Source organism: Grampus griseus (genome assembly GCF_964374135.1).
Source record: "Grampus griseus genome assembly, chromosome: 10".
Taxonomy (NCBI): Eukaryota; Metazoa; Chordata; class Mammalia; order Artiodactyla; family Delphinidae; genus Grampus; species Grampus griseus.
The window spans coordinates 23,244,240-23,271,721 of NC_139004.1; the positions used below are offsets into that span (position 1 = coordinate 23,244,240).

Consider the following 27,482-nt stretch of genomic DNA (forward strand, 5'->3'; position numbering starts at 1 on the left):
GCTGGTACCACTGCATGCTAGTCAAGACTACAGGTCTGCAGCTGCTTGGCAATTAAATGGTTTGAGAGCCCTATCCTAGCATGTACTAGGATATAGGTTTCTTTAAACCATGTAGGTTTCTTTCATCTCATTTACAGTTTTCCTTGAAAATGGCTGACCTCAAAACAAGCAGGCTTGTACACTTGTGCTGCACGAACAGTAAAACATCATACTGCACATCTGCTCGTGGTGAAACGTTAAAAGCTGTCTAGTATAGGTGGGTTCCTGGGAATTAATTTATAAAACCAACTTCATAGAAGATTAAGGGGCTTAGACTACTTAACGAAGACAATTTAGAGACCAAAAGAAAGAGCCAGGAAAATCTGACTTTATTTCTTAAATACTGTGAAGGAAGAGGGGAGAAATGGTCCCCTGATGATGGAGGGCCATGGAGCAAAGAGCTAGGGATCCTCAGCAAAAGCCCTGTGGGCATTAGGGAAGCGCTGGGGGCTGTAGTTAGGGTCTTCCTGCAGTCGCTTTTGTATATCAGCCCGGAGCTAGAGAGAGAGAGCAAAGCAGGTTGGAGTGGTACTGGCCCAGCCCCTAGGATCCCAGCAAGCACACACAAGTCATCCCTCAGGAGCTAACATTTCCCCACCAGCCATGTACTGTTCAGTAGCCCAATATGGCATCACTGAGCCTTCCCAGATGCCCCTAGGGGAAAACATTTTAAAACCAAGTAGTAGCCCCAGACTGACCAGTTCATCTCTGAAGGGATCCAGGGAAAAGGGACCCTAGCCCAATCCCTCCCACTAGACCATCCCTATGCTGCTTCAAGGTGGGGGCACCTGCTGCCTGTAGCTCTCCTGAACCTCTGGTGCCTCCAGGTCCCGGCTCAGGCTCTCGGGGCTTGTCAGGGGCCGAGCTCCGGCTGCCTTAGCTGCCCGGCTCACGGCCTCTGAGAGAAGCAGCTGGGGGCCCTCACCCTGCATCGTCTGGGGGATGGGGTTGAAAGGGAAAAGAGGATCAACATCAGATCCAATGTCACCACCCAGCTCACCCTTTCCATGAGTCAACCACTGAGTCTCCATGCTAGCGGAGAGAAGGGAAACAGTCCATGTGTCATTTTGACAGCAGAAATGCCTTCCTAATTGTGTTTGGCTCTGGCCAAAAACACCATTGAATGTGCTGGACTTGGTCTTCAAAACAAGAGGGGCAGGACGGGTCAAGCCACCCAGTATTCACAGCTAGCTAGTCCACAAGAGGAAGCCCACCTTAACGACGATGGGCCCTGGTCACATGGGGATTGGGCAGCTGAGGGATGACAAGGACTGCTGACAAACAGACTAATATAAAAATGTGGGGCAACAACCGTGAGCAAGTCTGAGCCAGAAAGTTTTCCTCATCAATTAAATCAGGGGACTAAACTAGGAAGAATTCTTTCCAGCTCTAATTAGTTTGACTCTAAGCACAACAGGGGAATTCGGATAAAGAGCGATCCTCAGGGAAGAGGCAAACCAACCTTACGTCTCTTGGCAGGCATACCACTGAGGTAGGCATCGCTCAGTGGGGGCTGCGGTTTCACCTTCCGCTGGCTGTGAATGTCCTGCTGGATAATAGGAACCCATTCCTGGGGAGGAAAAGATAAAAAAATAGTCATTCCCACAACTTTCAGCTGCCTTACTTAGCCCACTGGACCACCTCCTGACACTCACTGGGGGGACTGCAGCTGCCCAAGGTTCTGTCTCGGCTGAAGCTCCATCCTGCTCGTCTCGGGAGCCTCCCTCAGGAGCAGGAGGCGGACCTCGGGACATGGCCTCTTCTGCTGTTGTCCCAGGGGCTGGAGAAGCATTCTCCCGCTGGCAGTCAGACAGTGGGAAGACCCAGGCTTCAGAATTCTCAGCCTCCAGCCCTTCCGGCCCCAGCCCTCCACTCCACATTATCTGGCTCCTCGACCTCTCCCTGGTACCTGAGGCTCAGGGGGAGTTCTCTCTGATCCCTGAATTTCCATTGGCTCCTCAGGAAGCGTCTGTGCAAAAGGACAGAGAAGGAGACCACCACAAAAGGCCCTCTCAGATCTCTGCAGTTCCTTCGAGTCCCCTGACCCCATAGCCCATCAGGTCCCTTACCTGAGGGGGATCACCAACCCTGCGAACATATCTGAGAATGGCATCAGGGCCTACAGGCATGTGCTCCAGCACCACCTGAAGCCTCAGTCCCATCATAGTGGTGAGCCAGCTCACCAAGGACGGATTCACTCCACGAGACATGCGACGCTGGGGGGCAGAAAGCAGACTTGGAACACAAAACCCTCAAACAGCTTTCGAAAGGTACCAAACAGTAAAGGATGGCAGTTTTGAGAAAAAGAAAAAAGAAAAGAAAACTGCAGGATACCAAAGAAAACAGAAACCTGAGGAAACAAAAGGCTGGGAATCTGGGGCTGGGTGATGCTTACAATTCGGCCATTGATGACAGCAGCAAGCTCCATCTGCTGCCCCCCCAAGCAGTGCAGGTTCAGGGCCAGGCATTCAAACAGGCCCTGGTTACACAGCTCTAGCAAACGGGCCCCAAATCCACTGTCTGTGGGTGAGAAATAAGGACGGAATGCTGGCACCCAGCAGCCCTGCACATCCAACACGCCCCATTCACCTGGGCCCAGCGAGCCCCTGACCTGTGCAGTGCATCACGTGAGCAGCAATGCTATTAAACTGCTCTTGGAGAAATTCCAGGTTTGTCCGGATGATGTCCACACCTGGCTGAACTTGCACCAAAGACTGAGAGACAAAACACACACAAGACCCCCAAATCAGAAGCCCTGAGAGACTGGGAGCCGTGGGCTATCCTGACCAGAGCCAGGAGAGGAGGGGATGGGGAAGGGTTACTCACAAAACTCTCCCGCACGTATTCTTCTAGCCCCGTGATCAATGTGTGGGTTGCCGTCTGGAGGGCGGTGTGGGGGGAAGGGAACAGCACAAGTTTAGAACCAAGTCCCACACCCCTCAAGACACTTCCCCCTCCTCCCCAACCAAGCCCAGGGCTTGAGCTGGGGCAGACACAGCTTTAGGCAACGAACAAAGTTAGGAATAAGGAACTGAAGGTGAGAAGAGCTCTGGGCCCAAGGTCTTCATTTACCCGGATGTTACCAGGTGTGGGTTCCTGGCCACCCAGATAGTGCTGGTGGAAGAAAGATCGCAGCTGGGGCTGGAGCCGCTGCAGTGGCTGGAAATGCCCGTGGAGAAGCATCACCACATCCACCATGGAGAAGTTCTGGCACAGAAGAGAGAGCAGTGCCCCAAAAAATCCTAGGGACAGGGGCAGAAGGAAGCAGTGGCCTTTACCACCTGGCCTGCCCACCAGCCCATCAGCCTCACTCCACCGTGACAATACCCCTAACAAAGGCCATCTACCGTCCCCTGGTTGCCCCTCCCTAGAGAAGGCCAAGGCACCCCCATTTGCTCACCGAGAGCCCCATCAGCCCCAGGCTCAAAGATGTTGCTGGATCCACTGAGGCGTTGTATGAAAGCAGCGATACTTTCACTGCTGCCAGCCCGAGCCCCCAGGGAGCCCAGCAGGGAACTCAGCACACCCTGCACCACCGAGGTGAAAAACTCGAGCGGCAGGCTCTCAGGACCCAGGCCTCCAGGACTCCCTGCGCCACCAGAGGGGGACCCTGGTGGAGGCGCCGTCTGCTGTTCTGGGGCCGGAGGTGGGGGTGGGGGCGGAGGTGGCGGAGGTGGCGGAGCAGCTGTTTGTGTCGCCTGCCCCACAGAGAAGGAAGGAAGAACAGAAGACAAAGTGAGAATGGGGACAAGGGCATAAAAGGGCATCAGGAAGGCACAAATCAACAGGGGTCTGGAAGACGTGGAGCTCTATTCCAGTCTTTGCACCTTAAAGCAGAATACACACTGTAGCTTCTCCAGAGTCGAGTCAGGTTGAGCAGCTGCCTCTCTCCCTCTGATGAGGTTAGGTCAGAAGGCAGTGACCCAAATTACTATGCTTCTCTCTCCAAGCCCTGTTTTCCTCATCTCCAAAATGGAGGGTTCAGAATCAATAAATTCCCAAGTTTCCTTCCAAGTGGCAATATAATGGCAACAAGACTCCAGTGCCTGGCTGGGCCCAGGAATAGGAAGGGTGAAGTGAGGAGCAAGCCAGCCACTCACCTGCAAGAAGTCAGTCATGCCCTGGAGAAAGGCAGGGACACCAGGCATCGCCACAGTAATGGTGGGGGAAGCCATGCCAGGCCCTCCAGCCCCTGGCCCTGCAGGCCCCAGCAGGTTCCCCAGGAGCTGAGAGAACTGAAGATCAGAGGCGGAGGGTTGAGGAGGTGGAGGCTGGGCAGGCCCCCCGGGGGCAGGGCCAGCTGTGGTAGCTGTGTTGGTGGTGCCGGCACTGGCTGACGCAGTGGCAGGGGCTGGAGGTGGAGCCATTCCTGGGGTCCCCTGAGCTATAGGAGCCAAAAGAGGAAAGTTGAAATCTCAAGAAAATCAAGACCCCACAGCATCTCCACTCTGGTCTTCCCAGTAGGAAAGCAAGAACAAAGGAATATGGAGAGAACTGGGAAGTGCCAGTGAGGAGACCGGGAAGGGAGCATCAGCCTTCAGAGCCAGGGAAACCTCTTCAGTTTGAAGTGGGGAAGAACAAGTACTCACCCACAAGAACAGGCTGCATAAGAAGCTGCCCCACGAGGCCACTCACCATCTGGGCTAAAGAGGCGTTGGTACCCAGACCAGCGCCCGGCTGAGGGAAGAGGAGAAAGGCAGGCTTTCAGTCTTGGCCTCTCCATGCCCCACCATAGAATTTTCTCCCCACACTCATCCCCAGTGGAACTCCCCCACCCCTACTCACCAGAGCCCCCGAGACTGGGGGCCCCCCAGGATGGGAAGGCCGAGCCTGTGGAGGGGTGGGCCGGGCAATCACCACCCGGGTGGGAGCTGTCGGGAAGCCTGGCACCTGCTGTCCTGTGGGTGGCAGAGGGGAGAGACCGAAGAGGGCTGAGGGCCGGGCCCCGGCCTGCCAGTGGATGATGCCCACCACCGTGGTCCAGGCCCCACCTCCCAGGCTTCCCCTTTCAGGTCATTACCTGCGGCCGCGGAGGCAACAGCTGCCACCATGGCCTGATGTGTGATCTGGTGGGCGACGGCGTGCATGAACTCAGGGGGCAGGGAGGGCAGCTGGATGTGGGTGGAGCCTGGGGGGTGGGTCTGATGTAACCTTGAACCTGGACCCCCTTCAACCCACCCACTTGGCCCTACCCCTTCTCTACCCAGAGCTCAGCCTGCTCTGATGCCCTCACTCTTACCCAGGGTCTGGCCATGACCAGGGGGTCCTAGGGGGCCAGTGGGAGCACTCGGAACTCCACCGGGCTGTGTGCCAGAATCTGGGCAAGGAGACAGAGAGAGTGGCCCTGAGACAGGCGGGGCCAAGGCCTGACTGTATCCTCCTGAGATCGGCGCGCTTCAGGCTTCCACTCCCCCGACCACAAAGCCTGCCTTTCACTCCATCTAGCCAAGGAGAAGACACTCCCTTCACCATGCAAACAGCTCTCTGAGGACAAGTAGTTCTTCCTGTCCCTCCCCCCCCACACCAACCAGAAGAGCTTCTGCTCGATCCCCCTGCCACCGCCATCAGCCCTGGCCTCCCCTTCCCCACCCTGGCGCCCTCACACCTCAGCGCCAACCCCACCTCCCACATCGCGCTGCTCTTCTCTGCCAGCGACTGTTCCTAACTCACCTTGAATGTTCATGTGCATCATAACCACGGGTTCCACACTCTGGTGGGAAATCCGGATGACCCTTGGGTGGCTGGCGGTCGGTGGGGGAGCCGGTCCTAGCGGGGGAGCCCCCTCAGCCAAAGACTCGACGGTGGTAGAAGAGGGGGCCAAGGACGAGGCCTGCCCAGGACCAGGGGGAGGTGCCTCTGCATTGGGAGTCGGGGGGGGCCGGGTCCCATTCCCCGTCATGGTCACAGTGGTCCCCACGTTGATCTGGACGATAGAGATGGATGGGGCAGAAGTGAGAAAAACACCAGAGCCTAACCCAGAGCACCCCACGACACACTGTACTTCTAAAGGCTCCTTCATCGTGCGTCACCACGTTTTCAAAGTCTGCTCCCCTTCTAACCTCTTTTGAGCCCAATAGCTATGCTGGATCGTTCCACTGACAGCCCTCCATTCTCCCTCAGGCCAGACTCCCCTGACCCACCTGGATGGGGATGGCCGCCTGCTGGAGCACCATGGGGGTGGTGTAGTGAGACATGGGCCGGACCACATGCAGGTGACGCGGCGGCGCACACGCCAGATTGCAACGCAGGTCAGACAACGCCACAAAGGTGTTGCCCAGCAGCCGCAGGCTCTCCCCCACCAAGTTGATCAAGCGCTGGTCCTCTTCACGGCCCTCTTGCTGTACTCCCCGGGGCCAAACACAGAAAGGTGGAAAACATTAGGTTAGAATCCACCTTGCTAACAAAAACAGCACCTTCTTGAAATTATCACGTTCTCACGTCCTCTACGTCTTCAAGTACGTGCTTAGAAGCTTCTGTGTAGACCACATCTTTGCAAGTAAATTCTGTTTTATACACGTTAACAGCTTCCTGATAAAATAAGCCCTACAATGAATCAGTTACCACCTGCTAATCTCCCTTACTTTATAAACTTCCTAAATAACTCACTGAGGGGATCAAGAGGGTGCGAGGACAGTGACAGTGGCCATGATAAAGATGTCAGGGAGAAAAAGATCCTCCTTCTCTGTCACGGAGGAAAAGATCACTTCCTTCCAAATCTAAAGGGCAGCTATTCTGTCGAAGGCAGTGCCTTCTGCGGGGGGAAGGGGTGATCTGCATTTCTCCCTGCCCCACTGGGGAGTACTGGGCAAGGGGGTGGGCGGGCTCACATTGTTATTGTAGTCTGTAGTGGCGGCGGCGCCCAGAACCTCATAGTAGCGCTGCAGGAAAGGCTGGAGGCGGCTCTCAAGCCGCTGTAGCTCCTGAAGCACCTCGACATACTCCGCAGGGGAAGGATGGCTGTGGGCAACCCCAAGGGGCAGTGAGCCAAGGCTTCCCTCAGATTCCCAACCTCACCATATCTGCCCTACCTCTTCCTGGCCTCCCAGACCCCTGGCCCAATCCCTTCCTGAACTAGCAGAGCTTCCGTTCTTTAACCTCACCCAGGGGAAGATGAGAAGAGGAAAATAAACTGCTTCCACCCTCCCCACCATACAATCCTGTACCTACAATGGCAAAACACTAACCCTAAGAAACAGACGGGGCCTGTGTGGACTCAGGAAGCACCACTTGGATTTCCTTGCCCCAGGGAGACCAGTGCTTCTGGCTCAGCGGCCAGGCCTAACCCCATTTACCTACACTGGAGCCCCTCCCTGCCCCTCAACACTAACTCTACAGGTATAACCCCTAAGCAATCCTTCCTCTCCCATCAGACCTTCCCTGGTCCTCATACTTCACTTAGAATCCCCAACCCACTCCTACCCCAAAAGGTTCCCTCCATCTCTCACTTGGGTGCGTTTGTGTCTGGGGCAGGTGCTGGGCCTGCTGGGGCTGGGCCGGAAGGGGAGAGCTCTGGGCTCTGGGCAGGGGCGCGCTCCTCCACCTCTTCTGCCTCCATGGGCTCCCGAGGAGGCACTTCACTTTCGACCGGTTCTGATGTTGGAGAGCTCAAGGCTACTGGCTCCGAGGCCACAGCTGGCGTCTGTGGGGGCGCCTGACTCTGCTGGGCTTGGGGTCCCCCTCGGCACTGAAGGTGGGGAAGAGTCAGGACACCAAAGGCAAGATGAGACAGCAGCAGAAAATTACTCAGGTCAAAGCAGACTGAGTGGAGAATGCGCTAACTCGGCTCCCTGAAGGCAGGGCTCTGCATCTACACCTGACTCCCTAGCAACTCCCTAAGACTTACGCAAGTTAGGTGTGTGATGAATACCTATGATGCTTGCAAACAAATTACTAAAAAAAAAGTATGGCCTGGGGTTTCCTAACCTCCAAGAGAAAAGAAGGAAAGGCCACCGGTTGCAAAAGCAAACTAATAAAATTAGGCCATCCCAGTATAAAATATGATAAGCGAGGAATAGAAAAGCATGGAATCCGTATTTAACTGAAAAAACATGCCATGAGAATCATCTGACAAGTCTGCAACAAACTGCCCAGATACCCGGGACTTAGAGAATTGGCAGGGATGAAACAGCCTCACAAAGATACTTTTTCTTCCCGAAAGAATGAAGACTGCAAAGAGATTAGATTAGGAGGGGAGAATCCAGTGGATGTGGCCAGTCATGCCCCCACCCCTAGGCTGAGAGAAAAGGGGTAGGGAGGATGCAGTGAGACAGACAGACCCTAGCCAGCCCTGCCCACTCACCTCCATCCGGGATAGTAAGGTTTGTATATCCCTGATCATGTGCTGAGCCATCACCAGCCGTACTCGGGGCTCACTCTACAACAGGAGAGAGAAGATCAGGACAGGTCTGAGATAAGCCACAAGCTCCACCACCTATTAAACCAGGTCCCAGCCATCTCCTCAGCCAGATCCGCCCCCACTTCATGGCCTCCTTCTCCCAGATCCCCTTCCCTGACCCTCCCAGGCCTCGTGATACCTGAATCGGGGCCTGTTCCATGTTGATGTGAACATCCACAGCAGAGCCGTCACTCTGGGGAAAGGGTAAGGGAAGTTGTTCTGGGAGAAGTCAAATACTAAGGCCCCCGCACTTCCAACTGATTCTCTGGAGCCCCACCCCCTATCTCTTCAAAGACTGAGGCCATCATCAGACCACAGGGCTCTCCAAACCCAATCTAAAGACTGAGACGCCTGTCTTATAAGCTCTTGACTGCTACCACAACCAAAACTACCCCCAGAAAAACCATCCCATGTGAAACACAAGCTTACAGGAAGATTGAAGGTTCCAACCATGACATAGCTGTTGGCATTCCGGTCATGAACAGAGGCCCCAGGCCCCCGAGTACCAGGTGGGGGTCCCCCACCATGGGTGGCTGAGGCAGACCCTGTTCCAGAAGACGCTCCAGAAGGGAGCTGAGTCTGAGGAGGAGCCCGTTCCACAAGGTGGATAACCTTTCCCCCAACATCTGCAGAAAAAAAGATTTACACCGAAACATTGTATGATCAGGTAAACCCACGGCCTCAGCTCATCCCTCTGAACAGCAGCGGCAGCTCTGAACTGCCTCCCCCACCCCCTTACTGTATTCCTGGAGCTTCTTATCATCCTGCAGAACTCGCCCCTGATAGATAAGCCGCTGTTTCTCAGAGGGGATGCTGACAGAAGCAGCAATGTGCTCCTTAAACTCCTTTACATTCATCTGTAAAGAAGACGAGACATAAATAGGAATCTGGGAATGGAAGAAAAAGGAAGGACAACAGAGGGACAACCGACTTGTGAGGGGTAAAAACCATCCCATCATAAAATCACTACCTGCCTGTCTTAACTGTGAGATTAATTATTGTGCAAAGCCCTGAACTAAGGCAACACCTGTCAATATACATACAATAAACATGAGGAACTTCAGGTTATAAACCTAGGACAAAACTACAGGGTTGAAAAACAGAAAAGTCAACTGACATTCTCTTCTCTCCTTCTCTGCCTGGCTCCCAAAGTAATGTGTGTGTCTAAAGATACCGGTGACCCCTCCCCAAACACAGAACGATACCAACACTGTAATCTCAAAGCTAAAAGCAGTGACAAAGAAGATGGAGTAGAAAATCAGATTAAGGAAGGCAGACTCAAGCAAGAAGAAAGAAAAAGGGGCAAGCCAGAAAAACATTTTTCCTAACTAGACAACTGACTCTTAAAGAGTACCAAGCTGTTTACGTACATCTAATCACACAAACCTACATGGTCTCCTTAAATACATGTAACACCGTGTTTAAAACTATAAATTAACCACCTCAAAATTTTGTCTATTAGAGCTCTACCTGCATTATGAGCATTACAGGATCTGATTTCTATCCTTTAAATACACAGTACAGACGTCACCAGTTTTTGTTTTTAAGACACATTTGTATTTTAGGTCTGTGTGTTCTCTTTCCTTTCCCAAAGGCAGGAGCCGTGTCTCTCCCTTTGGGCTGGGATTCATCTATGATGTTGGAATACAGATTCCTCCTTCCTTCTTTCTCTCTGCACTGAGTTTTATCCAGGTGGAGTAAGGCAAAAGAAAATCTGCCTTCCCCAACAAAAACCAAAGAGGAAACATCAGAAAATGTTCTGGCTACAATATGAACAAAGGAATCAATGAAAGAAAATGTGAAAACCAGAAAATTAGGCTCTTCTCTCAGAATAAGGAACCTATAAGAGGAAGAGTTAATGGGTGTCTCCCAGAAGTACTGGGGTCTCACCTGGGCCCCCACAATAAAGGTCCGGGTCTGAGAGTCCAGGGTCTTCACCAGCACCTCCAGGCTGTCAGGTTCCTCCATAGTGGTACTGGTACTATCATTGGGCTCCATGGCCGACAGCTCTCTAAGGAAGAATGTTATGAGGGAGGTCCGCTGTCCCCCAGAGCAGAGTTTTATATACCCGGAAGCCTCCCCGGCCCGAGACTCCGCCCCAATACCTAAAGAGTTTCTCTCACACAGGCACACACACTCACACCCTCCCCCATTCCCCTTCAGATTCCGGGGCACAGGGAGAGAAACACAAAGGCCAAGAGATCGACGGCACAGGGATCTGGAGGACGGCAGGTGGGAGGGCCTCCACGATGCCAATCACAATAAGGGAGGGCCAGTCGGGCTAGGAAGCAGAGAAGGAAGGAAACACAAGACCAGTGTCATCACTGGTCGCGATAAGACAAGGGCCCGAGAAGTAGGCAAACCCTGGGACAACGAGAGACCGAGGGTCGCGCCAGACTATGCGGAGAAAGTGGTTTCGCGCACGCGCGCCACGCCACGCCACGCCCATCGAACCCGCCTAAGTCGCCACAGACCCGAAATGACGGACACTCACGGTGGGCCAGCTCTGCTAGCTGACTGCCTCCCTCTTCCACCTACCCTCGGTGCTCTAGCAGAGCGACGCAACCAACACAGACCAAACACACCCCCACACACACACCAAACACACACACACCCCACAACCCCGCAGCTCCGCCCCCGACTTCCCCACTGTACCGTCACTTCCGGCCTCCCCCCAACCTGCCTCCGATGGCCACTTCCGTTTCCGACAGTATTTGGGGATCGCGAGGCGGTACTTCCGGCTCCCCCCAGGTCCCCAAGCTTTACTTTTGTGGGGCACGACGAGAAAGTCCGCGGCCCCAAATAGTGAGTTCCTGGGGGCTAAACGGGCCGGGGCCGGCCTAGATGGGAGGGAGCCGAGCACCCCGAAGAGCCGCCGCCGCCGCCGCCGCCCGGGGGACCGTACTGCGCTTGCGTGCCTCGCACTACGCATGCGTACACATTTAGGCATCTCCCCACCCCCGCCGGCGCTGTCCATTTGTTACGTGCGCGCGCTTAAGCAGTAGGGGGTTGTGGTGGCCCCTATAAATGCCTGAAAAAAAATTATCAGGTGGCACTCTTCGACTGCTTCGAGAGCGGCTTTAAACAGTTATATGGATCTTGGAGTTTGGAGACTGGGGATTGTGCCTCGCTAATCTATGTTAAAATCTTGGCCGGCAGAGAATTTGAGGCGGCACTGTCCTGGCCACCTAGAATACTGTCTTCCTCTTACCGTCGTCCTCGTTGCGCCACTCCTTCGGCGCTTCCGGAAGTCACCCTTTCCATAGGCGGTTGGAGGCGGCTCTCGAGCTGATTTGCGTGCGGTGGCGTCGTTGGGTTTGACCTCAGTTTTGCCCGGTGGGCGTTTTGTGGCGCCATGTTCTTCCCCGGCGGTGTGCGGCTGAGGGGACACGCCATGTTTTGGAGAAGCTAAGGATTTACTGCCTTTCAGGACTTTTGTCTAAAAAAGGACGCCTCCGAGTTTGGGAATTGGGAGCAAATAGAGTTACACTGGACCGAAACACAAGACTCTGACCCTGGGGAATTGAAAGGGCCGCCTAAGAGCTTCTGCGGGCCGGAGGTCCGGGGAGATTATCGTCCCTCTGTCCTCTTCTCGCCCAGCCCCTCGGGCAGGGGCCTGGGCCCCGCGGTGCTGCCAGTGTGCCTGCCTGTGGTGCCCACCCTTTCTGGGATTCGTAGTTTATACTTAAGTCCCAGTACTGTTTCAATTAAGAGTTCTAGTAAGCACCTGTACATGAGCCCCTAGTTTGTGCCAGCCAGTTTGCTGAGGGTTTCACGTACTGTCAAAAGGCTTTCAACATCTGAGATAAGTATTACATCCACTTTACAGGTGAGTACACCTAGGCGAATGTCAGTGGCAGAACTGACAAATTCAGGCCTACCACACTCCCTTGGGTCAATCACTTCTACTTTACTGCCACAATAACTTGTATCTTAGTTTTTTTTAATTAAAAATGTCAAATATTAGCCCAAAACAGTAATAATGAACCCTCATATACACATCATCCAAAGTTTATTCTTTTATTAATTAATTTATTTTTGCTGTGTTGGGTCTTCGTTTCTGTGCGAGGGCTTTCTCTAGTTGTGGCAAGCGGGGGCCACTCTTCATCGCGGTGCGCGGGCCTCTCACTATCACGGCCTCTCCAAAGTTTATTCTTTTAAGTAAATTGCAAGCCCATAGCAAGCCTCACCTCTCAGAACAAACCTTTATGGCAGTCTGTGGGTTATAAACAATTTATAAAAGAAGCTCCACACCTTCCATTACATTAACTGCTCCACCCACTTGGCACTCACTACGCAATGACTGGCTCTTGACAATTCTTTCCCTACCTTCTGCTACTTGAGAACTTAATGCCCACCAGAGACTAATAAGTACTTTACAAACACTACTATTAATTATAGCGAATATTTATTTTGGACTTCTGTGCAGGCCTTTGCTGTGGGCTTTATGTGCATTAGCTCTTTTAGTCCTATGAGATGGATGATTTGCTCATTCTACAGATGAAAAAACAGGCATAAAGGTTAATAAAGTTATCCAAGATCGATAAGTAGAGTTAAGGGTTTGGACCCACTCTGCCTGACACCACTGTCTGTTCTCTTTAACCACTAGATTATGTAGTCTCTTACTTATAAACATTGAGTGAATGAACTCATGTGTCAGCAAACTTTTCTGGGGGGTGTACATATAGTTTCCCCAATTAACAACTTCAGAGAGAAAGCCTCCCATCCACCATGCTCCAGCACCTGGTTCATACCTGTTCTAAAGCACTTACCAGGTTGTACTGCAATGATTTGTTTATACAGCTAGTTTTCTGTAGACTGACTTCTTCAAGGCCAGGGACTGTGTCTTATTCATTGTTATGTTCCCAGGGCTTAGCCAGTTCCTGACCAACAGCTGGAACTCAAAAACTGTTTGCTAAGTGAGCGAATGAAAGAATCAATCCACTTCTCTTCAGTGCTGCACAGCACAGCAGATATCCCAGCTCAGATATGGGTTGAAAGACCACAGGCCTACCTGGAGGGCTCAGCTCTCTTAATTCCTGGGAGACCCTGGACATGCCAGGATGTATTGTGGAGTAGTTGCATTTAGAAGATGGGGAGGAAGTCCCAAACACTGTAAGTAATCCAGGCTTGGGTTGGAAAACAAGGTTGAAGTTACTCATTAGCAGGTGAAAGGGTCAAGGGTCGAGGCAAGGGGGCTGGAAGCAGAGTGGACTGAGCAGCCAGTCCACGAGGCAAGGGGGAGAGCAGTTAAGGCACCAGCCACTCCACGCAGACCCCCAGCTCCCTCCTGCCTGAAGATGTTCCACCAAATTTGGGCAGCTCTACTCTACCTCTATGGCATTCTCCTTAACTCCATCTACCAGTGCCCTGAGCACAGTCAGCTGACAACTGAAGGACTAGATGGGAAAGAGGTATGGACTGAGAATGTGGGAAGCTTTGCCGGTTGGGGGTTGGGGGGCCCTTGAGAAGTGGCCTAGGATGACCAAAAAGCCACACTGGGAAAGGAAGCGAGGAAGAGGGTGTGGGTGTTGTGATGATGAAAGCAAGAAGTAAAAAAAATATTAGTACTGTGGCCATCAATGTGAAGACATGTAGAATTGGGAGGTGGGGTTTACTGAGGAGGGGCAAAGAGGAAAAGTCATTTAATGACTCCTTGTCATGGATCCAACCCTCAGTTGGAAAAAGGCAGCCAACACCTTCACCCCTAAGCATTGTCATTCTGACTGATGAAGAGGTTGGATGGATTCTGTAGTGAGACCCACCTTCTTCTGCTCCCCTCGTTGTCTCTCCAGTTCCCAGAGCCCCATCTGGGCCGGTGGTACTTTATCGCAGGGGCAGCTCCCACCAAGGAGGAGTTGGCGACTTTTGACCCTGTGGACAACATTGTCTTCAACATGGCCGTGGGCTCTGCCCCCATGCAGCTCCAGCTTCGAGCTACCATCCGCACGTGAGTGGTGAGGAGGCAGAGGCAGCAGTAGGTACAGTCTCTGCCTAAAGTGTGAGCACCCACCCACAAAGAGCTGGGCTCTTTGGCATATCCATTATTCTTGGTCCACTTGAGTTCAACAGCTCTATTAGTTTCCCTCCGGAGAGATAGGGACCTAACCATCCCTTGGTAGCTTGAAACCCAAGGGGAGCCAGGCTTCAAGAGGAAGTAAGATGAAGTAAACAGAGGCTGGTACTGAGCGGTTGAGGTGTCACTCAGTCTTTCTTCCTTGTCACCACCACCTCTGCAGGAAAAATGGGCTCTGTGCGCCCCGGAAATGGATCTACCACCTGTCTGAGGGGAGCACAGATCTCAGAACCGAAGGTTGGTTCTCTCCAGCCCTCAGTCTCCTCAAGCCCCCTGGGCTTGCTTGCTTCTGTACCTCAGTCCTCACACTTGCCCCACCCACCCTGACAGGCCGCCCTGACATGAAGACCAAGCTCTTCTCCAGCGCATGCCCAGGCGGAATCATGCTGAAAGAGACAGGCCAGGGTTACCAGCGCTTCCTCCTCTACAGTGAGTGAGGGTGCCAGGCAGGAAGCGCTGGGGGGAAGCGGGAGCCGGGGGGCAAGAGAGCCCCTTTCTCTGGGCTCCGTGACATCATCTCAGGAAGGGCTGCGTGCTTCCGTGAGGGCCTCAGCAGGGGCGGTGCTGAGAAGCACGGGCTTTCACGGGCCTTGCCTTGCTCTTCCAGATCGCTCACCACACCCTCCCGAGAAGTGTGTGGAGGAATTCCAGTCCCTGACCTCCTGCCTCGACTTTAAGGCCTTCTTACTGACTCCCAGGAATCAAGGTGAGGGGGTAGAGTCCAACAGAAAACAACTAGGACTCACCAAGTCTTCTGTGAGTGCTGGATGAAAGGGACTCAAGTGATGTCACCAGAGGGCATGGCCAAAGGCCAACATCATCACATTGGCTGTGTTGACACTTCCATTTGTGTCACAGACTGCAATGGCACCACAGGGAGCCAGGATGGGCTCTGGGATACTCAAGAGAGGTTTCTGAGTTTGCAGTGGATAAAAGGGGCAGAGGGTCAGACAGGGGGCAGAGGTCTGTAGGGAAAAAAGCCCTCAGAGACCCGGTCTCTAACATGGGGGAATGAGGGAGTACATTCTTCCTCATCCCATTACCATCAACCTTGCCTCTCTCCCTGGGTCTCCTTCCTTTTCATCCTCTTTTTTTCTCCCTCCTCCCACCAGAGACCTGTGAGCTGTCCAGTAACTGACCTGTGGCTTCATCTGTGCCCCCCAGATGGATACAGTAGGAACTGAGATTGTGGTGGGGGGAGAAGCTGGAGACTCTTAACTCCCTTTCAAGAATAAAGATGATTTTTCAATCCTCATCTCATTTGGGGGTTTGTCTCCCAACATCAGTCCCACTCCCCCCATTTCAGTACTCCCTCTGGACCTTCTACCACCTAAGCCCCCAGCTGGACGGCGTCAGGAAGGACACTGAGTGACAGTAACTCTCACTTTTAGTGGTGTATTTAGGATTTGGTGTGACACATTTATTGCTGAGTGAGCAAAGCCAACCCCCCAGTGGGGTCTGCAAACTCCAGTGCTCCCCATACTGCCTATGAGCTGCCAGCCCTTCTGAGCTGGCCCTCCTGCCAACACTGCCAGCACCATCCCCACTCCCTCTGGCTGCTAGGAACACCCAGATCCCCCCTGCAGGCTCCCCATCACCTGTGGGAACCCCATCCAGACCCCCAATCCACCCACCTAGCAGTGCTACTCTTTCCCAGATAGCACAGATCCCAGGATCCACAGGATCCCTTGAGTCTCTGAACCACCCTCTCACCCCACCCAGAGGTCTGTCTGTCTTGCCTCTAGTCTCCTCCACCCCTGGAGAGTTTTGAAAGGTAGAGAAGACCCTTTAGTCTTTATTCTCCACCACCACACTTTTTTTTTTTTTTTTTTTGGTTTTTAAAAAGCGGAGGTGGGAAAAAAAAAAAACTGGAAGTGGGAGAAATGTAAAAGCAAAAATTAACAACAGCTGGTGAATTCAAGGCCAATGCCCCCACTGTCCATAAACACACAGACACCCTAAACAGCTCTCCTGTGTGTGAAGGGGGGCGGGGCCTCTGTGCCCTCGTACTCTGGGGTTTCTGCCCCATCCCTGAGGTCCCTGTGCTTACAATGTGGATCGTGCCCCCACACTATCTTCACCCTTGCTCCCAACCCACTGAGGGTGGGACGCTGGGCCACACCCCACCCCGTGGTCACAGCCTCTTTCCTGGGTCTCCCCTCTGCTCCTCACCCTCCCTCCCCAACTTCTCGCCCTCCAAGTCAGTGGCCTCCCCATCCCCACTGGGCTCCCGGAGGCTGACAGCCAGCACCAGGGCCTGTAGAAGACCAAAGAGGCAGGCAAAGTGCAGGGGGTGAGCGGTAAGTAGGCTCAGCACGGCATGGAGCCCATGCAGGGCAGCCAGGAAGGACAGTAGCCCATGCAGCCAGAGGCCCAGCGGTCCACGCAGGCCCAACGCGTCCAAGGCTGCCCGCAAGGGCCTTGAGCACAGCCCTAGCAGGGCTGAGGCCAGGAGCTCCAGCAGGTGCAGGGTCAGGTTGGTGGAGATCTGCAGACACTCCTCTGGGTCCCCCAGGTACTGGTAGGGAGCCCCTGCTCCCCCACCTGTTTCCCCCCGCAGCCAGCCCAGCAGCTTCTGACGCTGGCCAGGCTTCTCCGCTGGGGCTTCAAGCCCAGGGGGGCTCAGTCCCTCTTCAGGGGACACACCAGGCTTCTTGGTGCCACCTGAGTCCACAGGATCCCATCCTGGTTTGAGAATGGTCTCTCCAGCCTCCAATCTCCCAGACTCTTGAGTGCTAGAGACAGTCTCGTCCCACTTGAGAGAATCCATTTTTTTGCACCCCAGTTGCTCAACTTGGGACTCCCTGCTTGGTTCTGGAGCAGCCCCAGAGCTCCTCTGTGCACCTGAGTCCTTGGTCTTGGGAGGCCCCAGATCTCCCATGGTTTCTGGGGCACTGTCCCAGTCACTCCCTGAATTCTCAGAGGAGCTGTCCATCCGTCTGGGTTCTGGGGCGGGCAGGTCAGGCCTCGTTGATTTCCAGCGGCCCCAGGGGCGAGGTAGCCAGCCACCAAGCTGTCGCAGGAACATGGTTGGGGTGTGTAATGAGCCCCCAAATTCTGGGGCTGCTTCCTGGCACTGCTTAGACTCTCAGGTTTGGGGGCTGAGGGTTTCCTCAGAAGCCACAGTCTGTTCAGGCTCAGAAGAACAGGTATCTGCTGGTGAGTCCTACTCTGAATTCAGAAGTGGCTCCCCACTTCCCTGGATGGTCATGCAGCCTCAAGTGTGTCAAGCGGCTTGTTTCCTTTACAGTTTTGAGGTAAAGGAAGGCACATCCAAGTTCATTCACCACCACCACCCAGCACACAAGATTCCAAAAGTCTCAGGATCTGACGAAGCCTGGGTCACCCCCACAGTGTCCTCCCTGTTTTCCAGGTTTCTTTCCCAGCAGGCAGCACCCCAAGTTTCACTCACCAAGCCTACGTCCCAAGGTGCCCCAGCAACTGGGGAGGAGGTTCTCCCAAGAAGGAAGGAAGGAAGGAAGGTGGCCCTGGGTCCTAGGTGCTCCGGAGCGGGAGAGTCCTGAACTGCTGCCCTAAGGCAGCTCAGGAAGAAGTCTCTTGTTAGGTGAGTGAGGGAAGAGGTATCCGGCAAACTCCAGCCAGCAACGTTCGTCCCTTGATTCAGAGGGCTATGAACCCTATAAAGTGGCCCCACCGGCCCCTGAGCACGCAGCTGAGACTCGGTCTCCGCGAGGTCAGGCCGGAGATGTCCTCGGAGATCCCGGTTGCCAGGCAAAGCGCGGGCCTGCCTGGGGAGCCAGGCGTCCAGGCGCTGCAGCCCCTCCCGGGCCCAGCGTCCGGGCCGCGGCCTCGCGGATCCGCCCGGAGCCGCAGAGCCCGGAAGCAGCTGCACCGGGACTAGAGGGACAGGCGGAGGCGGGGCCCGCAGCTCGCGGGGCGGACCCTGCCGATCCACCACCGCCCCGCGCCCGCGCTGCTTGTGCGCGCCATCAGTGCGCACCTGGCCGTACCGCGGGGCGCAGAGTCAAGATCACGGGGACCCAACGCCTGAATGTAAACCCAGCTTTCCCTTTTCGTCGTCTAGAGCCCCCGTGACGCCAGTGTTCCCTTAAACTCGCCCGCCCCCTTTAGTCCCCTTTTCTTGTTTATGATTTCATGAAAGGATTTTCCGGAAAAGAAAGCTGAGAGGAGGCTTGGGACTTGAGTAGCCCTTCCTTGCTCCTCCATGCACGTATTTTACCTCTTGGATTTGACGACAGTGAGCGCTTCATGTGCCTGGCACCTAGTATGAGCAGCACAAGGGAGGCGCGGGAGACGAAGTGTGGGAAGGGCAAGTGTAGACAAATAGGATGTGCTTCCTGCCCTCAGGAGTTTTCAGGTATCAAAATGAACAACCTTGGCTTAAAGTGTATATTTGGGAGGCCAGAGTTCTGGTCCCAGTTTCAGCTAATAGCCTACAGGCTGCATAATCTTAGGCCCTCCTATCACACTGGCCTCTTCCTGCAAGACCCTACCCACTCTCATCACCTCTGAGCCTTCCCTGACCTCCTCTATCACCATGCATTGTATTTGATCACATCCTGTCTCCTCCAGCTGTGAGCAACCTGAAGACTGGGAAAGTCTCTTACTCCCTATTCTTAGCACATAGTATATGAACTTTGTTTGTGAAATCAATGATTGAATTGAGTGGGCAAGGGATGGAGTGGGCAGGGGATGCCTTCTGAGGGAAGTTAGACTTGCATAGAGATGGGCAATTCCTGGTTCAGGGATTGAAAAAATAGGTGGGGCACTCTGGGCAGCGGCTGGGACTAGGAGCGAACCAGACTGGCAGGGAGGTGACCCTATCATACCACCTAGCAGAGCTGCTGCCTCTTCTGGCTCAGGTAGAATTTCATGTGGCCCCCAGCCTGTTTGGCTTCCCTGCAACAGCTTCCAGAAAAGTGAATAAAACACCAAAGAGGGGGAAAAGCTTGATTTATTTCTCAACTCTCAGCCTCTTTTCTCCCACAGGCAGAGTCCACTGATCAAAACCTGAAGGTCTGGAACCTGGGCAGGCCCCAGGAAGTAGAAGCCCAAGTGCCTAGGTCAGAGGCCCAAGTTCAGACTTCAGCAGCAGACCAGGGTCAGAACTTGCCAAGTCAGAACTCAAGGTTCATGTATGTCCTCAGATCCCGCTCCCAGGCCCTGTCCTTCTCCTCCTGCCTTCTCTCCTCCTTCCAGTTCAGTGTGGTCACCCTAGGGGCTCTCTCCCTCCCAGCCACTGCCCGTGTATCCCGAGCTGGGAAATGTGTAACTCGGGGTTGGGGTGCTGATCTGTAGCCTAATCCTTCCTGGTCCCTCTTGAGGACAGTGGGGATGGGACTGGCACGGCCCTCGCCCCGGGGTCCCAGCCCCATTCCAGGCTCCCAGCCCCCCCTCAGCAGTAGCCTGAAGCCTGGGCTGGAGGTAGGCACCCCAAGGCGCAGGTTGCGGGGCTGGAGATCCTGGGACAATGACAGCAGGTGAGCAGTGGAGGTACGGTGGTTAGAGTCTTGGAAGTGGGCATCACAAGCCTCACAGTACTGGGGGGAGGAGGATCGGGACCTGCAGAGAAAAAAAAGAAAGGGTTAAGGGCAGCGCAAGGGTTTAGGCCTCAGAGGTGGGTGGCAGGGTGGGACAGGGTCCTTCCAGTATTTCTGCTGAGGAACAAATTGCCTTCCTCCCCACTTAGCAACGAGGGACCCAAAGGGGAATAGCTGGGAGAAGAGAAGGTTAAAAGGCCTCACAAGGCTCTTGGGTGAGGGAGGATTAATAATAATTACTATAGTTAATGTTTGTATAGTGCTCATTATGCTACAAGCATTGTTCTAGCACTTTACATATATTAACCCATTTACTACTAACAACGCTTTGAGAAAGGTGCTCTTATTGCCCCATTTCTTAGATGAGGAAACTGATGCACATGGACATTAGGTTGCTCGCCCAAGTAAGTAGTCAGGATTTAAACCCAGGGAGTGGGTAAACACGGGAATATAGCAAACATTTTATAATGACTTTAAATGGACTGTAACCTTTAAAAATTGTGAATCACTAATACTGTATAGCTGTAATTTATATAGTATTATACATGAACTATGCGTCAATAAAAAAATAAAATACAAAATTAAAAACTAAATAAATACATAAATTTTTTAAATACAAAAAAATAAACCCAGGGAGCTCATGTCCGTAACCAGACTGCCTTACTAGCCTACACTAGAGGACAGGGGAGAGAACCAACCCTCCAGCTCTGTTCTGGGGCCTCTAGTGTGGAGTAGCTAGGAAGGAAAGAACACAACAGAAGATAAGGCTTCCCCTCACCGGTTCTCTGGACTCCTCGTCTCTCTGGGGCCCTCTCTGACCATGCGGGCCACCTCAGGGAAGCCCGCTTCTTCCGCCAGCTGAGCAGCATCCCTGCCACCCAGCTCGCAGACCCCCACCCAGGCAGCCCCACGGCCCAGGAGATAGCGCACAGCTGCCCCCTGGCCTGCTCGGGCCGCACACATCAGGGGGGTCCACCAGAAAGCATCTCGAGCGTTGATATTCCCCCCAGCTCCCCCTGCCTCATGGGGATCCAACAGTCTTTTTAGTTTTGCCACATCCCCCTCCTGGGCTGCCCTCAGTATCCGGTGGGTCATCTTGTCCTCTGCCCCAAGGGATCTCCTTTGTCCATGTCCTCCTGATACTCCTGCTGCAGCTTCCTTCATCATTCTTCTTCTCTTCCTCTTTCTCTTACTGGCAGACTCAGGCTGAGCCCTCTGGGGTTCACGAGTGCTGCTCTGATCCCCAGTCAAGGCTTCGTAGAAAGCCCGGGCTGCAGCCCCATCCAGGGTGGGCTTCAGCTCTTCAGGCTGTGACTGCAATTGCCCATCTTTCCAGAGATCACTGGGGTCAGTGGCTCGGGTAAAGTTAATGAGGGTGGCCCTGGACATGGCTTTTGGGAGATCTGGGAAAATGAGACTAGGCAGGGGGAGGATGAGACGAGGAAGCCAAGCCCCTGGTGGTCCTGCAGTGACCAGAGCCACCTCCAGACACCTGCTGGGAAAAGGAAAAGTATCCTTAGCGTCAAAAATCCCCTCCTAACCCAAAAGTGACCCCACAACCTAGGACCCTGCAGGGCCTGAGGACCATAGATCATGTGGAAAAACAGGAAATCCTACAGTAACAGACCATGCCCCTTAGTAAAGGTTAACAAAGAAGTCTCCATAAGACAGCTGCCCAGAGGTCCTGCGCTCCGCCCCCACTCCCATCCTCATCAACAATAAATAATAGCCTCTCTGAGGCTACTTTACCACCGCGTAAGACATACCGTTAAGAAAAACAATCAGCCTGGCTCTTTAAATCGTCCTCGATCCTATTTCGGGTAACTAACGTCTTCTCAAACAAAAACAGACTTGACACTTCTCCGGAAGCAGGAAGCAGATTTAAGGGAGAGGTTCCAGTCTGTGTTGTTTCGTAGCTTCTGTACTGCAAAATGACACTACTCTAAGCAAAGGAATCGACAGAGTCACACGATACAAAGACGCATGCGTGGCTTGAGGGGGACAATTACTCGAGGGCGCAGGCGCGCGCAAGCGCCGGGGCTGTTTCCCGCCTTGGAATCGTTCCAGTAGCATACCGCAACGCAGCACGTGCCCAAGTAGCGCGAGGACCGAGAAGGATCCGTCGGTTGGTGTGCTGCTTTTACATAACGCCCCCACAATACCCTTCGCCTCCCTCAAGGTGGCCCCCGCTCCGAGCTCATTTTCTGTCCCTGGGAAACCATTCTCGGGCTTAAGAAAGGCCCTGAGGTGGAGAATGCCCAGAAACCGTGAAAAGAAATAACGTCTCACAGCCCCTCACCATTACTCTGACCTGGGTTCGAAGGTCACACTTAGCGCCTGCAGCAGCGCCGTTCAAGCCCTAAGAGGAAATGCAGAAGTACAAGGGAACAAGCAGCAGAATGGCTGTCGCCACCTCAGGTTAGCGCACGGGGCAGTCCTGGTTCTGTCGCCGTTCAGTTCAGCCCAGTACACCCTACCCAGGTCCGTCAGCACGGAACCCGGCCTCACCTCCCGCCTCCGGAGCCCGGCCTCACCTCCCGCCTCCGGAGCCCAAACCCCGGGGTGAAGTATGGGCCCCTTCGGGGGTCTCCTTGGCGGGCTGACTCGGGCAAGGAGCCCGACAGGCGATAAGGACCAGACTGGCTGGAACGGATGAGGTCAATGCCCTGGGAAGCGTAGCCGCGCCGGGGCCTGAGGCTCGCTGTGCGAGGGGAGCGGCAGGAAACGACACCGGCAACCGTGTTCCTCTCCCCACCCTTCTCGACCCCACGGTTCCGGGAATCACACGACTATATTCCCCAGGCTCCCTGGCCCAGACGCGATACTGACTTTCCGCTTCCGGTTGAGCCTAGCCGCCCCTTGCTGCGCCCCGCCCCCGAGCGTCTCCCTCAGGAGCCTCGCGACACCAGGGTCGTGCGCGGGTCATCCTGGGATTCGTAGTTCGGCTTTCCCTAGTTTCGCCAGTTTCTCCCTACCGGGGACTCCATTTCCCGGCGTCCATCGCGGCTCCCAACGCTAAGCACTTGCGCGTTGCCCTCTTCCCCACCCTCCCCAATTTCCACTCCCCCCCCACCCCACTTCGCCTACCGCGGTCTTGTCCGCGCCCTACGTTGCAGCGGTCCCCGCGGTTCCTTGGAAGCAGAAACTCCCCTTTCCCCCCCCGTCCCCCGGTCCCAGTCCCCGTCCAGTCGGTGAGTCTGGGGTCGTCCCCGCGCCGTGTCCCCTGTCCCTGGGCGCGGCACATGGGGTCTCCCCGCCTTGATATGGGGGTGGGGAAGGAAGTGACCTGGTCCGGCACCGAGGGAGGGAGAGGTGGCCAAAAGGGTGGAGGCGGGATGTGGGGACTCCCATGAAAGGAACCTGAGGGCCACCCCCAGGCCATGAGAAAAGGAGGGGCTCGGCTCTTGCTTGGAAAGGATAAACTTCGGAACGCTTGGGAATGGGGCCGGGAACACGCGGAGACCTGCGCGGGTAGGGAGCCTGAGCCGCGGGCCCTGCCGGAGTTGACGCGGAGGAGAGAGGGGCCTGGCCTTCGGGAGCGTCAGGGATGTGGGTAGGACTAGTGGGTCAAGACCTGTCGGTTTCTCACAAGTGGTGGGACCCCAAAGAATTTATCTAGTCTCAGAGAAAAGGGGCCGAGATGTGAATAAGAGGAGCTAGAGAGACGTGCTCCAGGTTCGGATCCTTTAAGAAAGGGTTGCCCCAAATTCTTCCATGGTTGGAGGGCAAAGTGTGGAAGGAGGGAGGATATCAGAGGCAGGGAGGGAGAGCTTACCCTTACGCTCCTCTTTCTTTAGCTTACGTGAAGATGAGCAGCTCAGAGGAGGTGTCCTGGATTTCCTGGTTCTGTGGACTTCGTGGCAATGAATTCTTCTGTGAAGTGAGTTCTTCTCAAACCCCCTATCCATCTCCACATATAATCTGGCTAAATAAAAAATTCTCCCACATATTCAGCTTCCACACACTTCTTTCACAGGCTTACGTAAAAACTCTTTCTCGTCAAGGAAGAGTCCCCTTAGTAACTCCCTCACTAACTTGTGGTGAAGGGGCAAGACTGGGGCCCCAAGTCAGCCCTGACATTCTCCAGCAGTATAACGTTGGACACGTCAACCTGTGTATTTTCTTTTTTATTACCACAGTGATACTGGTAGTGGTAGTACCTATCTTTTGTGGCTGTTAGGACTAAAATAGTTCCTACTAAAGCGTTCTGTAACGTGCAAAGCTGTGTGTTAACATAAGGGATTGTAACTGCCATCAGAATCCAAGCTGTTGAGCCTCCACCTTCCTCAGAGAGCCAGCTGGCCCTAAGGAGAGGCCAAAACTGAGATGGGAAGCAGGAATAGGAACAAGGATCATGAAAGGAATGTCTCTCTAAGACGGGGTTTGCTGTACCTGTTTATCCTTGGAAAAGAAAATCCGAAGCTTCTATGGGTGGGCGGTACATGTGAGCTGGGGAGAGAGACTCAGGTACTTCTGCTGAGTTGGGAGTGTGGAACAAAGGGAACAGAAGCAGTTGTGTTGAGGATAAGGCACCAGTTGGAGCAACTTGCCCAGGTCAAAGCTGAGGATTCTGTTGTGGGTTTCCTTTTGACTTCATGTCCCGACAGGTGGATGAAGATTATATCCAGGACAAATTCAATCTCACTGGACTCAATGAGCAGGTGCCTCACTATCGACAAGCTTTAGACATGATCTTGGACCTGGAGCCTGGTGAGACACCCTCAGGGTTGTTTTGTGTGTGTATGCTTTTTTTCCTTTTCAAATCCTGTTTATCTGCTTCTTGAATTTCTAAATTTCCTTTTGGTTCTCTGACCCCCTTAACCCAAAGTCTTCTACTTCATTTTGATTCCCTACCTCACTCTTGCTTAGTTTTGTGACTTAACACCACTCATTCCCATACTCTGATCCTGTTAACTTAGCGCTATTCCATAATGCCCATTTTTCCATGAGTCTTATTTTCTGCTGCTTTTCCCTGCCTTGCACCTTCCAGGCTAGAGTTTTGTTTTCTGTGGAGACATCTTTGCGTTTATGTATCGAGGGAGAGAAGGGAGCAGAGGCTGAGAGGGATGGAAAGAAGGCAGAGCTGCCTTGGGTTGGTGGAAGGGTCAGAGGCCCAGGTTTCTGGGTCAAATGCCCAGGCCATGGGTGTGGTGAGGCTCAGAGTTGGGTGCTGGGCTAACTGAGTAACCAGCAGCCCCTGGGGGTGGGCAGGGCACCCAAAATAGCTGTAAGACAAGTGGTTGCATTTGGTTGGGCCATGTTTCAGATGAGGAGCTGGAAGACAACCCCAACCAGAGTGACCTGATTGAGCAGGCAGCTGAAATGCTCTATGGATTGATCCACGCCCGCTATATCCTCACCAACCGTGGCATCGCCCAGATGGTGAGGCCTCTCTACTCCCACTTGGCTCCTTCGCAGGCAACAAGGGAAACAGTTTCCTGCAGCAAGAAGTCACTTGTTTCAACCTTGTCAAGGAATCTAGCTTAGAAGAGGGAAGTAAACCCCAGAACCTAGGCTTAGGGATTAAAACCTGATTGAGGGTGTGATAAAGGGGGTGTTTTCAGGGAGGGAGATGTGACCTTGGGCAGGAAGTTGTAGACCGCCTCTTCCTCAGAGAATAAGCAGCGAATGGCTCTGATGGTCTGCAGCCTGCCTAACTGGAGGAAGGGAAGCAGAGGAGTCTTGAGGGCCCATCTGAGCCAGAAAAGGGGCCTCTGGACAGCGAGAGACAGGAGGAGTTGGGGACAGAGTGACGTGGGTTGGGCTGAGGAGGGGGTTGTCTCTTCTCTTCATACCTATCCAGCAACCCCTTCCATTTTATTCACTGCAGTTGGAAAAGTACCAGCAGGGAGACTTTGGCTACTGTCCCCGTGTGTACTGTGAGAACCAGCCAATGCTTCCCATCGGTGAGTGTTGGAAAAGGGAAAGAAGGGCCACATAAAATGGCAGGTCCACTGGGAAGGAGTTGGGGCTCAGCAAGTTGGGGCCTGAGTCCAGGAGGGAGGTTGGGCAGGCTTGGGTTACCTGGCCTGCTGAGTCTGGCTGTCTCCCAGGCCTTTCGGACATCCCAGGTGAGGCCATGGTGAAGCTCTACTGCCCCAAGTGCATGGACGTGTACACACCCAAGTCATCGAGGCACCACCACACGGATGGCGCCTACTTCGGCACCGGTTTCCCTCACATGCTCTTCATGGTGCACCCCGAGTACCGGCCCAAGAGGCCCGCCAACCAGTTTGTGCCCAGGTGGGGAGCAGGGACAGAGTCACCAAGGGTCAAAGGAAAGGGCCGGGGTCCCCCAGAAAGAAGGGAGGACAAGGACAGGGCATGGTCTGTTCTTGACACCTACTTCTCCCAAAGCCAGGGCTTTTCCCTGCTGAGTGACCTTGGGAAAGTTGTGTGATCATCTATGCCTCAGTTCCGTTATCCATGAAGTGGGGATGGTGACATGCCTGACAGTGTGTTTTTAAATGTATGAATCGCTTAAAGTAATGTTTGTCACTTGAAGCAACATTTAAACAGTAGCTAACCTTGTTGTCTTCTTGGGTGTTCAACCTTCTGCCAGGAAATCCTCAGAGCCACGGTTCAAGTGTGGTTTATCTTCCTGGAGTATCATTTTTACTCTTGTGTAGAGAAGGAAAGTTCAGCTTTATATTGAAACAAGTACTGACGTGTGTGCTTGTGCGTGTGTACACACGTGTACGTCCTAGAATTTGAGTTTTAATGGATATTTAAAATAAATTTCCAAATATTCTTGAGAGAAGAAGTTTGGGAACCTCTGCCCTTCAGTACTGAGCAGGCCCATGAAGGAGCTGGGGTGGGGAGGCAGGAATGCTGGCCACAGGCAGGGCCAGGATGGGGCTCACGCTGCTGCCTCTCTGACCTCTGCCCTGACCCAGGCTCTACGGTTTCAAGATCCATCCGATGGCCTACCAGCTGCAGCTCCAAGCGGCCAGCAACTTCAAGAGTCCAGTCAAGACGATTCGCTGATTCCCCACCCCACCTGTCCCCAGTCTTTGACACTTTCATTCCTTTGCTGCCACCCTTTCATGAACCCTCTATGGTTTTTAGTTTAAATTAAAGGAGTCATTATTGTGGTGGGAATATGAAATAAAGTGGAAGAAAAGGCCGTGGGCTGATTTGCTGGTGCTTGGGGTTGGGGAAGGGAGGGTAATGGTGTGCTGAACCCCAGGAGCTCTCCTGGCCCCGCCCCCCCTCCTCAGCTTGAAATCCAGCACAGATTTGTGCCCAGTGGATTTGGGTGATGTTTTTAGTAGGAAAGTGGAGTTGTAGAATTGGGTGTGGGGATGTGCAAAGATCACAAAAGACTCAAAAATCAAATTTCAAAGATTAGAGAAATATTCTTTTTGGGCCACCTGTGGTCGTCTGTTTATACTCTAGGGAGTGCAGTCAACAACACTTTGAGTTTGGGTTTTACAGGGAAAGTGGTCCC

General features: G+C 53.7%; 5 protein-coding genes across 26 annotated transcripts; 2 read left to right on the forward strand and 3 right to left on the reverse strand.

Moving 5' to 3' along the window:
• Positions 1–250: 250 nt before the first annotated feature.
• Positions 251–11,333, reverse strand: BAG6 (BAG cochaperone 6). 11 transcript variants are annotated; one of them, XM_082663406.1, is made up of 26 exons: positions 10,929–11,063; positions 10,325–10,445; positions 9,174–9,291; positions 8,864–9,060; positions 8,574–8,627; positions 8,339–8,413; positions 7,485–7,723; positions 6,867–6,996; positions 6,180–6,377; positions 5,710–5,962; positions 5,279–5,356; positions 5,060–5,167; positions 4,825–4,937; positions 4,629–4,716; positions 4,140–4,423; positions 3,440–3,737; positions 3,112–3,281; positions 2,866–2,919; positions 2,651–2,753; positions 2,435–2,559; positions 2,109–2,255; positions 1,949–2,008; positions 1,695–1,838; positions 1,502–1,609; positions 832–974; positions 251–536 (listed from the first exon to the last, which is right to left on the reverse strand). In XM_082663406.1, exons 2-26 carry the CDS (start codon positions 10,430–10,432, stop codon positions 272–274), a joined length of 3,660 nt encoding a protein of 1,219 aa, XP_082519532.1. In that variant the 5' UTR covers positions 10,433–10,445; positions 10,929–11,063; the 3' UTR covers positions 251–271. The 11 variants fall into 11 exon arrangements, with proteins under 11 accessions (XP_082519532.1, XP_082519534.1, XP_082519533.1 ...); XM_082663408.1 differs by lacking the exon at positions 10,929–11,063 and adding an exon at positions 11,118–11,333 and having other exon boundaries at positions 362–536; positions 828–974; XM_082663407.1 differs by lacking the exon at positions 10,929–11,063 and adding an exon at positions 11,090–11,333 and having other exon boundaries at positions 362–536; positions 828–974.
• A 2,316-nt stretch (positions 11,334–13,649) lies between these two features.
• APOM (apolipoprotein M) lies at positions 13,650–15,748 on the forward strand. Its single transcript, XM_082663415.1, has 6 exons — positions 13,650–13,848; positions 14,230–14,384; positions 14,674–14,747; positions 14,841–14,939; positions 15,118–15,216; positions 15,623–15,748. Exons 1-6 carry the CDS (start codon positions 13,735–13,737, stop codon positions 15,646–15,648), a joined length of 567 nt encoding a protein of 188 aa, XP_082519541.1. The 5' UTR covers positions 13,650–13,734; the 3' UTR covers positions 15,649–15,748.
• Positions 15,749–15,962: 214 nt separating this feature from the next.
• Positions 15,963–18,339, reverse strand: LOC309828922 (uncharacterized protein C6orf47). Its single transcript, XM_082664579.1, has one exon. The coding sequence runs from the start codon at positions 17,536–17,538 to the stop codon at positions 16,645–16,647; it is 894 nt and encodes a 297-aa protein (XP_082520705.1). The 5' UTR covers positions 17,539–18,339; the 3' UTR covers positions 15,963–16,644.
• A 1,100-nt stretch (positions 18,340–19,439) lies between these two features.
• Positions 19,440–22,844, reverse strand: GPANK1 (G-patch domain and ankyrin repeats 1). 11 transcript variants are annotated; one of them, XM_082663044.1, is made up of 5 exons: positions 22,567–22,844; positions 22,344–22,391; positions 21,799–21,951; positions 20,811–21,524; positions 19,440–20,054 (listed from the first exon to the last, which is right to left on the reverse strand). In XM_082663044.1, exons 4-5 carry the CDS (start codon positions 21,419–21,421, stop codon positions 19,610–19,612), a joined length of 1,056 nt encoding a protein of 351 aa, XP_082519170.1. In that variant the 5' UTR covers positions 21,422–21,524; positions 21,799–21,951; positions 22,344–22,391; positions 22,567–22,844; the 3' UTR covers positions 19,440–19,609. The 11 variants fall into 11 exon arrangements, with proteins under 11 accessions (XP_082519170.1, XP_082519166.1, XP_082519169.1 ...); XM_082663040.1 differs by having other exon boundaries at positions 21,799–21,956; XM_082663043.1 differs by having other exon boundaries at positions 22,332–22,391.
• Positions 22,845–23,105: 261 nt separating this feature from the next.
• On the forward strand, positions 23,106–27,158 carry CSNK2B (casein kinase 2 beta). Of its 2 annotated transcripts, none has more exons than XM_082663046.1 (7): positions 23,106–23,223; positions 23,830–23,912; positions 24,640–24,742; positions 25,299–25,414; positions 25,863–25,938; positions 26,086–26,275; positions 26,929–27,158. In XM_082663046.1, the coding sequence occupies exons 2-7, from the start codon at positions 23,841–23,843 to the stop codon at positions 27,017–27,019; spliced, it is 648 nt and encodes a 215-aa protein (XP_082519172.1). In that variant the 5' UTR covers positions 23,106–23,223; positions 23,830–23,840; the 3' UTR covers positions 27,020–27,158. The 2 variants fall into 2 exon arrangements, with proteins under 2 accessions (XP_082519172.1, XP_082519173.1); XM_082663047.1 differs by lacking the exon at positions 23,106–23,223 and adding an exon at positions 23,532–23,585.
• The last annotated feature ends 324 nt before the right edge of the window (positions 27,159–27,482 follow it).

What these genes read in the sequence shown, in the direction of transcription:
- BAG6 (XM_082663406.1), bottom strand. Translation starts at nt 10,432, where the DNA reads ATGGAGCCCAATGATAGTACCAGTACCACTATGGAGGAACCTGACAGC. An exon ending in CCTTACTATCCCGGATGGAG is followed by an intron (nt 7,724 to 8,338) that starts GTGAGTGGGCAG and finishes CCCCACCTTCAG; the next exon opens with TGCCGAGGGGGACCCCAAGC. An exon ending in CTACAGACTACAATAACAAT is followed by an intron (nt 6,378 to 6,866) that starts GTGAGCCCGCCC and finishes CGGGGAGTACAG; the next exon opens with CAAGAGGGCCGTGAAGAGGA.
- APOM (XM_082663415.1), top strand. Translation starts at nt 13,735, where the DNA reads ATGTTCCACCAAATTTGGGCAGCTCTACTCTACCTCTATGGCATTCTC. An exon ending in CACAGATCTCAGAACCGAAG is followed by an intron (nt 14,748 to 14,840) that starts GTTGGTTCTCTC and finishes CCACCCTGACAG; the next exon opens with GCCGCCCTGACATGAAGACC. An exon ending in CCAGCGCTTCCTCCTCTACA is followed by an intron (nt 14,940 to 15,117) that starts GTGAGTGAGGGT and finishes TTGCTCTTCCAG; the next exon opens with ATCGCTCACCACACCCTCCC.
- LOC309828922 (XM_082664579.1), bottom strand. Translation starts at nt 17,538, where the DNA reads ATGTTCCTGCGACAGCTTGGTGGCTGGCTACCTCGCCCCTGGGGCCGC.
- GPANK1 (XM_082663036.1), bottom strand. Translation starts at nt 21,421, where the DNA reads ATGTCCAGGGCCACCCTCATTAACTTTACCCGAGCCACTGACCCCAGT. An exon ending in ACGAGGAGTCCAGAGAACCG is followed by an intron (nt 20,055 to 20,810) that starts GTGAGGGGAAGC and finishes TTTTCTCTGCAG; the next exon opens with GTCCCGATCCTCCTCCCCCC.
- CSNK2B (XM_082663046.1), top strand. Translation starts at nt 23,841, where the DNA reads ATGAGCAGCTCAGAGGAGGTGTCCTGGATTTCCTGGTTCTGTGGACTT. An exon ending in GATCTTGGACCTGGAGCCTG is followed by an intron (nt 24,743 to 25,298) that starts GTGAGACACCCT and finishes GCCATGTTTCAG; the next exon opens with ATGAGGAGCTGGAAGACAAC. An exon ending in CCAGCCAATGCTTCCCATCG is followed by an intron (nt 25,939 to 26,085) that starts GTGAGTGTTGGA and finishes GCTGTCTCCCAG; the next exon opens with GCCTTTCGGACATCCCAGGT.